Below are 9,652 nucleotides of genomic sequence, written 5' to 3'. Positions count from 1 at the left end.
CAATCTTAGGAATTGTTTGTGGTTTTATGGTGTTTCTTGTCAAAATTTCGAAACAGGCAAACAGACAGACAGATAAATAACCCCGCTAACCTTATCGACATGTGATGGCCGCGCTAGACTTGGTTGGGCTAGTGGGCTGTAAGCGAGTGGTTTAAAGTCTTGGCAAGGGTCTGTCCGTCCCGCAGCTTTCCCCACAGCATGACCTTCGTTTTCTCTTCTGCAAGCCAATTTGACAATACCCATGTAATAATCCAAATCTGCTCCTTTACTCTACTCTTGACATAGAATCAAGAATTCTAGAGTCATGTACTGTCATCATCAAATCGCTCAATTATGCCTCAATTCATATATTTTTTGTATTGCCTCGTAACCAACATAGTTCGGAAATTTCTTTCGCAACTATAAACGGACCTGTCATATACACATCAGTTACCCAGTATCGCTCGCGCATCTCAGAGAGGTCTTGGAAGGGCTATTAAGGCATCCCAAGAATATTATCTTCATGAGACAAATCTGGTCTCACAGTCCTACAATTCACGGTCTATTATCGCGTCTCCAGGTTCGGAACTTCAGTTGAATCTCTTGGGTGCATTAATTTATCGTAGCGTTCTTAATAGAGACATTTATCTCTATATTTTCAATTCATCAAGAAATGTATGTGCTCGATCTATCTCCTCCGAAGAATCCTCTGCCAACCTCAACTCCTGAACGACACTCTCACCCCACATCCTCGCCCTTTCCAAATTTCCCGCCCTCTCCTCAAAAACAGCTATAAACCTGTACGCCTTCGCCCAATAATCAACTAATCCCTCTTCCCCCAGCATTCCCACCAACTTCTCGGCTCTCCTCGCCAATCTCTCATTAACTTCCGCCTTCTGGCTTCCAACCTCTACCTTCCCCTCCAAAACCTCCATCAAATCCGCAATCTTCCCCCTCCTCTTGCCACTCCCCGCACTCTCATCTTTACACGCCTCACAACCACACACAAACCCATACTGCGCCAGCCTAGCCTGTCTCTCTTTCAAAGTTTTCAACAGCGGAATATACGCCACCGTAATCTCCTCCCCAACCTCAATATCCCTCCCCGCATAAATAACCCTCTTCCCCAACCTCTCACTCCAATAATTCACCGAGTTCGGTCTACAAGAATGATTGATCCTTGCAATGAGCGGGAAAAGTCCTACTTCTGACGTACCAGTGTTGTACGCGTTACTGCGGAATATGGTGAGGAGGTGAGATTGGTTGGCTTCTTCGTCGCCCGGGAAGCGGTGATCGTGTAGGGAGAGGAATGTGGTTTGGGAGGCGGGCGAGAGGGAAGAGAAGGATGTGGTCAGGGAGGTGAGCATAGATGCTAGAGGGAAACCTTGGCCGGGGATGAGAGAGGGCATTGGGACTGTGACGAGAGAGGCTTCGATGATGATTTTCGTGCCGCGGGGAATGGGGACTTTGGCGATTACCCCGAGGCCTTTACCAGGGAGAGGAACTACATCATAGAGTGGTGAGGAGGCTACATAAGTGTTAGAAGTTTGTATAGGGGGATTCTTCTCGAACGGGAATACTCACGTGTTGCTGAATCTTCTTCCGTATGTTGTAACCCGACCCCGAAAGGTATCTGGTCTCTAGTGACACTAGCATTCTCGCCAAAACCGAGCTTTGGTCCTTGCTAGCAGCAGGGTTAGCTACCAAGGCACAATTCGACGCGCGAAAACTTACAGATAGACACATATGTCCAGCACTAAACATTGAAGCATCAACTGCGCAGGAGTCGCGTCGCAGAAGCTCGGGATTGTGGCTGGCGGTCCCACAAGCGAGGATTGCCCCTCCAAAAGTCAACATTAGTAGCGAGATGTACAGCGTAGAGTGTGAGACCGCCATGCTTGGCAGGTAGGTAGCTATATTGGTCAAGAGAACATGAATAGCGGATACAGAACGATGAGGATGTGGTTCTGAGAGAGGAGGCTCTTCTGGGACCTGGGACAGGCTTGAAACAAGAGGCGTTTCATTGTGAGCAGCAAGGCACGTGATCAACCCCACCCCCTCTTCAGCTTCTTCTCCTGCTAGGTACGCTCCATGGAGGAGATGTTTCATTGCTGACACTTGATTGGACTCACATCGTTTTCACCATACTATAACAGGTACCATGGATGGCGATATTTATGTCGAAGCTTGGTTTCCTGACGGGGTGCAGCATATCATCACAACTGGAGGTAGCCATTACATCGGGTCAATCAACGATTCCACAGTCCTGAAATATCCACACATCAAGGGAACTGGCTGCGAAGCACTCGATGTAGAAGCCCAAATTTTAGAGCATCTTGGCAAACATCACCGGATCATCGCATTCAAAGGTCGGCACAAGGATGGTTTGCTTCTAGAATATGCGCCGAACGGAACGCTCGAGAGACATCTTCAACAAGTAGATTTGCCAGTGAAGGAGAGAATCCGGCTTGCACGAGAAACTGCTGAAGGGGTTGTGTATGTCCATAAGAAGAACGTTCTGATCTGTGACATCAACGTTCGGAACGTTCTTCTGGACGCTGAATTTCATGTCAAGTTGTGCGATTTCCAAGGTCGGCTGTTGAGTCCGAATGGAGAGGTCCTTGTATCTGGAGGAGCCTCAGAAAATGCCGAATCCTATAAGCCTCGATGTGACAAGGACTACGCAGACACGAAGACAGACATCTTCGCTCTCGGGTCAACGATCTATTTCATTATGACTGGACACAGACCATACCCAGAGTACGATACTATCGACGACGAAGCCATATTTGAAGAGCTGTATCGCAAGGCCAAGTTTCCTCTATTAAATGCATCTCTAGGCGGAAACGTGGTTCAAAACTGTTGGACTGGCAAATATCAGTCAGCAGAGGAGGCAGTGAGCGATCTCTTGCTCTTGGAACATGCCATGTGATCAGCATATCCGTTTCGAGGCCCAAGCACTTTCAATCATCTCCGTTGGTTCACAGGGTGTATATTGGAAGACAGAGATTGTAGAGAAAGTTTGCCTAGATCTTTTGAGGCAGTAATTGAATGCCCAGGAAGCGTGGCAAAATAGTGGACAGTATTTTGAGCAGCTTGTAGAAGAATGTATCTTCTAGCATTGCTACTTCAACCGAGTTGAAACCCTCAAGGTGTTGTTCGCGCTGTCTAATCAGCACTGTATTCATTCAATGACTATGAGTATGATCATGACTATGCCCGTGCTCATGGTGATGATCATGGTCAGGTAAATTCGCATGTGTAGGATCAATCCACTTCACACTCTCCGGAGTCTCAACCGGCTTCAAATCCGGTAAATTAACCGCGATCGCCTCCCCATCACTCCTACACACACGTCAGTATTCCACTTCCCGCAATTCCTTCCACTCGCAGACCCCAGCTCAACCTACCTCATCAAAACACACTCCAGCTTCTCATCCTCCAAGGCGTTGATCTCCTGATGCGGCACATACGGCGGCACGAAAATGAAATCTCCCGGCCCAGCCTCAGCCGTAAACTCCAATTTCTCGCCCCGCCGCATCCTCGCTTTGCCTTTCAAGACGTAAATCACGCTCTCGAGATGTCCGTGGTGATGGGCCCCTGTCTTGGCGTTTGCGTCGATGGTTACGGTGCCGGCCCAGAGTTTCTGGGCGCCTACTCGCGCGAAGTTTATTGCTGCTGCGCGGGACATGCCTGGGTGGCGTTAGTGGTTGGCTGTGTGTTATCTTGGAATGATTGGATTGTAGTATGGTGGTAATTGAGGAGGAGGAGGGGTGAGAGGGAGGAAGTACCAGGTGTTTGTGCTGTGTTGGAGTCTAAGCTGTCAGCTGGTATGACTCGTACGCCTGTATGTTTCCAATCGTCTGATGGAGGAGCTGTTGGAGCTCCTGATTCTGCCATCTTGAATGTTTGATTTTGAATGTTGATCGGCTATCGGACCCAGGATGAGTGAAGTTCTATAGATGGACGAGATCAAAGGCTGAAGAGAAGATTGAAATCATGGATTGTGTATGAGACCGAGGAGCATCTGAGCCTTCGCCGCCAGATTGTAATTAGACACAAAAAGAGCAATTACAATATGAAATCGCGTGCTTAGGAAGTGGAGTTGTGAAGATGGAGGGAAGTGTTTACCCCACTTTGGAAATACCCCGCCATGGCACGTGATGTAATTAATTCTCACTTACAAACAAGTCAGACCTAAGGTAGCACAGAAGTTTCAAAGCATTATGTGTACTCTTTGATTGTTTCTCGGTTCTTAATATGCCGCCCAACATTTTTCATAATTGACGTTCCTCGGAATCCTAATCCCACGCGCAGTCGCTAAGAGCTGTGCTGCATGTCAACATTCGCTTCACATCGCTTTTCATCTCCACCACAATAGTCCGTATCTTACACTCAAATCCTCAACCTCCCCGCACCGGTAAGAATAACCTGATAACTATCCTCCCTAAAGTCATCCCTTAAAATCTCATTACTCAACGCCTTAAAATGCATCAACTCCCTCCCCTCTTTCCACTGCGGCCACTTCGGCAATCCCACAGTCCCAACATTCGGATCCAAAGTATTAATAAACGAAATATAGAACGCTTGAATCGAGCTCGACGGAATACCAGGAGCGATCCCATAAGTAGTCAGGATATCGGATGCGTGGAACGTGCCCAGGACTGGCGTACCGTAGAAATATGAGGCGAGGTACGACCATGTCGGTACGTCGGGATTGACCTGGCTTGCGACTTGGAGGAAGACACGACGGGTGAGCGTAAAGACTAGATCGCCGAGTATGGCAGCCACGCGCTTGTATTGTGGATAGACGTTATTGAGTGGTCCGGTGTTGAAGGGTGAACCGGCGGAGGGATCATCGGGGTATGTAGCGACTAGAGCCTCGACTTCAGCGCGGTCTGCGTCGTAGAAGAAGACGTCGACGAGGTAGTCGACTAGTTGTTCTGTTGTTGTGATGTTGGATTGTACGAGTGAGAATAGAGTTCCTTCGTCTTCTTGGTCGCCGATTATGAAGGGGACTTTGGCGTATTGACCGTTCAACGCCAGGATCTCGGGAGACGCGGCGAGGACTTTCCCATCTGGCCTTGGGACGTAGGAAAGCGCTACGGATTGATAATCAAATGCACCGGGGACGGATGTCGTGGCGCGGAGGAAGGTCAGGTAGTCGACACTGCGGAGACAGGCAAGTGTGTCTGCGGAGCCTGAGCATCCTGCTTCCTTGACGACTGCGTCGTAGACGCCTTGGGGTCTAGGACCGTCGACTGCATCGGCAGGTGTAATACTACCACTGTTCATGATTCCTCCTCGGAAGAGTGGCTTGCCCTTGTAAGTGTTGTCGCCGCTGTAAAGAGCCATTTGTCCGAACACTGAGATACTGCCTGCTGACTCTCCCCAGATAGTGACTTTGTCAGGATCACCTCCAAATTGAGCAATGTTGTCTGCAACCCATTGCAAGCCTGCACGTTGATCAAGGAAACCTAGGTTGGAAGACCCGTCGGCTTTGATTTCCTTGCCTCCAAGCCAGCCGAAACCTCCTACGCGGTAGTTGACTGAGACGTAGATGATGGGTTTCTGCTGTGCGATCGATGTCAAGATCAATTCGCTCGCATCGTATGTCTGTGTCGACCCGAACTCAAAAGCACCTCCGTACATCCAGAACACAACCGGGAGCTTCGAGCCTGCTTTCGCGGAAGATGGTCGCTGAACATTGACTGTTAAACAGTCTTCGCCAGCATTGGAGACAGCTTGAAAGAATCCCGTGTTTTGCAACTCAGTCAAGACATCGAAAGGAATGGAGGATGAGTTCGTCGAAGTGAGAAATTGGGGGCAAGCTCGTGGAATTCCAGTTGCTTGGACTGTTCCCAGGTTCTTGGTAAGAGGTTGTGGAGGCTTGAGACGGAGCTGTCCTACAGGAGGTTGAGCGTACGGAATTCCTTTGAACGAGTCGACGCCGAGAAAGCTGGATCCAACCACTCTTGCAGACTCAAGCTGTACAACCGGTGGTAGCAATTGACGCTTCTCCTCTGCTGGAGCCGCAAGAGTGAAAGGTAGGAGGCATGTTGCCAAGCTGATGAGGGACAACATGTTGTGGAACAAAGAAGATCGTCCGTTCACCTACGAATCGGAAGTCGCTGGAGGAATCTGGGGAAACCTTGCATTCCCTAAACATATTGCAGATGACTGGTACATATATATCTCAGGGTTGAAGAACCGTCTCCACACCAAGGGGTGGATATTCCCCAGACATTTTCTGGCTCGGTCGGTGTTGACCTCCCAGAACGAGGTCAGATCGACAGACTAGATAGAAGCCGAAGCTTGACAAGCCATGTACTTCAACTAGTCTCGCACACTTGTGGGAACGAATCAATTTTCATGTGCTCCACATGCAATTACCATGGTCCAAAAAGGGACACCTGGAGTGACATCACTGAGTCCAAGCTCAAGGTCTTGGTAAATGTGTTTTGCTGCCAAGCAACTGGACATCGTTAATCATCAGACAACCAAAAATCAACTTGAACGAAACAGCAGGACTCCCGGCTCAGGTTACACAACTGATGTCAAGACTGGAATAATACAAATCCTGGCAGGAGATCCCTAGGCACAACAGAGGCGGCCAACTCGCCGAGGTATCCACCCCGCACTTTTCATCAACACTAAATGAGTGCCGATCCCGTTCCCACACCTCTTCGGGTAATCCTCGTCCCTCAGGTAGTGCGAATGTCAATACTTGGATTTTCAGGAACTCTTGCAGATCCAGAGAGGCCCAAAGCTAGGTAGGCGGGATACGATTTTGTGGCGGAATAAATGCAGGCCGATTCCGAGGTATGTGTGAAGCAGAGGAAGGAGTAGCATGTGAGCTTTGAATTACCATTACATGTGTCTCAAAGGATACTATGAGGTATTTTGAGATCATCTTACACTGTACTACATGTCTTGCAACCTCCTCTCGAACACTTCCCGTGGTTTCAACTCTCTTGAGATCTGTGTCTGAATTTGTTCAAATTTTCTCAAAAACTTCTACCAGCTCGGTATAATTCAAAGTCTAGGCCACGCAAACTATGCTTTTGGCTTCTTGACTGGAACTTTGACCATCCAATGCAGGATTTCAAAAATGATCTGTCCGACCATGATGCCTGTCGATTCAGCAGCGTTGTCATATATCGGCGTATATTCAACAACATCAGATCCAATGATCTTCAAACCAGCGTTCGAGAGTCCATTGATGATTGCCAGCAACTATTTGATTAGTCTTTAACATCGCGACATAATCGCAGAAGAACTCACCTCTCTAGTCGTCCATCCACCGGGCTCAATCGTCCCTGTTGCAGGAGCAAAAGCAGGATCCAGCACATCAATATCAACACTCAGATAGACAAACTCATCACCAACTCTCTCAACGATCTTCTTGACGACTGCGTCTACTCCAAGCTTATCGAGTTCCCGAGCACGGATGTAGCTGAACCCGCAGCGGAGATCGTTGTTTAAATCGTAGTGCTTGTCGACCAGCGTACAGCGAGAGCCAAGATGCATATTGCTGTTGTTTGAAAGCAGACCTTCTCCATGTGCTATGTGAAGCATAGTGCCATGATTGACCTCAGATTGCTTGGTTAAGCCTCCACCAAGCTGTTTTGGATCCCAAGTATCGAGGTGGCTGTCGAAGTGCAGGACTGCAACACGACCCCATGTTGAGTGGAGAGCTCTAAGGATGGGTAAAGCTTGTTCCATCAGCATGTGAGATATGTTGCACGATTTGAGTCTTACTGATAGTATGGTCTCCTCCAATGGTAATAAGTCTCACTGCATCTCCAGCAGATTCGTTCTTTGGCTTAAGATCGTTGATCGCCTTCATCCCCTTTTCAAGTTCATGAATTGCCACCAGCTTATCAAATGGCGTGTTTGATATATCGCCGCAATCAACCACTTTAGCCCAATTCCTGAATGGATTGATTCCAGGGTGATCCATACTATCAAGAATCAGTCTCCCATGCCACACCAAAACAAGAAACCACACGTGACGTACTCATAGCCAACTTCTGGTGACAGCCTCCGTGCTCCTTGTCTTGCTCCATTAGGTCCGAACCGCGCTCCAGGTCGATAGGTCACACCTAGATCGAACGGATGGCCTACTATTCCAATGTCAAATGTCCCACTGTTCTCGAGTTTCGTGCATTCTGTGAAGTCGAGATGGGCAAAAGTGTTGATACCACCAAATAAACTATCATCTTGCTCCCGGTATTGATATGAGGGCGGTAAAGTGACTGGCTCTGAAAGCGACGAGATATCAATGTTACGACCGTATATTGAGGATTTTATGAAGTTGGATGATGGGTCATTGCCGAGTGGCTTCTGCTTGGATGCTGTGGCAAGCGAGCTCAACGCCGCGATTTGGATTAATAGATAACGCATTATGTCTAAAATATGGTGAAAGTATCAATTGGAATGATTGTGAGGATTGAAACAGAACATGATCAGGGAGAAGGTTTAAATATCCATCAAGTTCCTTGGTTGAGATGTTATCAAGTCCCAGATGGCTACCGCCAGAGGAGAGTGGGGTTTAGGGTGAACCGCTTCCGGAAAGTCCAACCGAGCCCATACATATCTTCACCTCCACAGTAGTTCCAAGCAAGGCCATTATCAATACCTCATCAACAACAGCATCGCCACTCTGCGTGGAATTCAATCTCAGATATGCAAGTTGACAGCTTTGTGTTGCCAGAAGTCGTTCTGCTTTGGGCTTTCGGTCTTGGGTTTACATGTCCTGGACCAGGCATGTCCTTCATCGAAGCGCTTCGCTTCCAGAGCCCTTCCCCCATGGCACACAAGTCAAGGGTATATCGAGGACACGAGAATCTGTGATCTAGACCCAGGTCGCATAGCGAAGGCGAAATGGGCTAACAACGCATTTCTTTGTAAATGAATATTCATTGCTGACACTCTTCAGGCAGAGCGACATTCATACCATCCCCTTCGCATACATTTCCCCATAATCCCATAGCTCTTCCAAATACCATCTCATATAATAACCTATCTATCAGCCTTGATTAACCAAGCTCAACTGAAAAATCGGGCCTGAAGAGGCTAACAAAGTGATGTTCAAATCAAACCGGTGGCCATATTCAACGAGACCAGATCCACAGCTCACACACCACTACTTCCAGGCACAGCATCTCTACGTGTGGACGAGAACCTGCCGATGTCTGGGAAACAAAAACACCTAAACCCAACATCCCTCAGGGCTTCACTCTCTTCGCAAAGAAAATAAAAATCCATTGGAAAGAAGTTGAAAGCTATTTTGAATCTAGTTGAATGCCTTATCAGTTTTCATACCCATACAAGAGATCAACGGTACTTGGATTGAGGTTCTGCCAAAAATCAGCAGCTTCTAGGGGGGAACTACCTATGTATGTGCTCATTAAATCACAGGGCAGGCCAAGTGTTACGATTCGGCATAATGGAATGGAAGAGAGCAAGTACATGAATTGGATACGCAGACAGAAAACGCCTGATATCTTCAGATCTCTAGCTACGCTATGCAAACAATTATACACCTACAATTATGAGCTCCTACACCTTGACATCCAGACAGAGCCATGCAGAAGCACCCAGCCCAGCAAGACTCTGTATATACCACTCCATACATCCTTTTCTTTGAACAATCCCACCAATGTCACCG

General features: G+C 48.0%; 5 protein-coding genes across 5 annotated transcripts; 1 reads left to right on the top strand and 4 right to left on the bottom strand.

The window, feature by feature from the left end:
• Window positions 1-233: 233 nt before the first annotated feature.
• ONS95_005895 (uncharacterized protein) lies at window positions 234-1,952 on the bottom strand. The gene is made up of 3 exons (XM_058499330.1): window positions 1,714-1,952; window positions 1,564-1,663; window positions 234-1,507 (listed from the first exon to the last, which is right to left on the bottom strand). Exons 1-3 carry the CDS (start codon window positions 1,873-1,875, stop codon window positions 630-632), a joined length of 1,140 nt encoding a protein of 379 aa, XP_058350374.1. The 5' UTR covers window positions 1,876-1,952; the 3' UTR covers window positions 234-629.
• A 188-nt stretch (window positions 1,953-2,140) lies between these two features.
• ONS95_005894 (uncharacterized protein) lies at window positions 2,141-2,911 on the top strand (the record flags this gene model as incomplete). Its single annotated transcript, XM_058499329.1, has 1 exon — window positions 2,141-2,911. The coding sequence occupies one exon, from the start codon at window positions 2,141-2,143 to the stop codon at window positions 2,909-2,911; it is 771 nt and encodes a 256-aa protein (XP_058350373.1).
• Window positions 2,912-3,167: 256 nt separating this feature from the next.
• ONS95_005893 (uncharacterized protein) lies at window positions 3,168-3,879 on the bottom strand (the record flags this gene model as incomplete). Its single annotated transcript, XM_058499328.1, has 3 exons — window positions 3,168-3,324; window positions 3,390-3,672; window positions 3,771-3,879. The coding sequence occupies 3 exons, from the start codon at window positions 3,877-3,879 to the stop codon at window positions 3,168-3,170; spliced, it is 549 nt and encodes a 182-aa protein (XP_058350372.1).
• Window positions 3,880-4,374: 495 nt separating this feature from the next.
• On the bottom strand, window positions 4,375-6,063 carry ONS95_005892 (uncharacterized protein; the record flags this gene model as incomplete). Its single annotated transcript, XM_058499327.1, has 1 exon — window positions 4,375-6,063. The coding sequence occupies one exon, from the start codon at window positions 6,061-6,063 to the stop codon at window positions 4,375-4,377; it is 1,689 nt and encodes a 562-aa protein (XP_058350371.1).
• Window positions 6,064-7,035: 972 nt separating this feature from the next.
• On the bottom strand, window positions 7,036-8,385 carry ONS95_005891 (uncharacterized protein; the record flags this gene model as incomplete). The annotated part of the gene is made up of 4 exons (XM_058499326.1): window positions 7,036-7,215; window positions 7,264-7,694; window positions 7,741-7,943; window positions 8,000-8,385. The coding sequence occupies 4 exons, from the start codon at window positions 8,383-8,385 to the stop codon at window positions 7,036-7,038; spliced, it is 1,200 nt and encodes a 399-aa protein (XP_058350370.1).
• Window positions 8,386-9,652: the final 1,267 nt, after the last annotated feature.

Source organism: Cadophora gregata, assembly GCF_030347475.1.
Source record: "Cadophora gregata isolate MNR1 chromosome Unknown scaffold_17, whole genome shotgun sequence".
NCBI lineage: Eukaryota > Fungi > Ascomycota > Leotiomycetes > Helotiales > Ploettnerulaceae > Cadophora > Cadophora gregata.
Note: the sequence above shows the minus strand (reverse complement) of the source record. Positions and strands in the feature narration are given on the sequence as shown.

Excerpts from the sequence above, each read along its gene's own strand:
- ONS95_005895 (XM_058499330.1), bottom strand. The coding sequence starts at position 1,875 with ATGGCGGTCTCACACTCTACGCTGTACATCTCGCTACTAATGTTGACT. Across the intron at positions 1,664-1,713 it reads CTGGACATATGTGTCTATCT|CAAGGACCAAAGCTCGGTTT; the intron begins GTAAGTTTTCGC and ends CCCTGCTGCTAG. Across the intron at positions 1,508-1,563 it reads GGAAGAAGATTCAGCAACAC|CCTCCTCACCACTCTATGAT; the intron begins GTGAGTATTCCC and ends ACACTTATGTAG.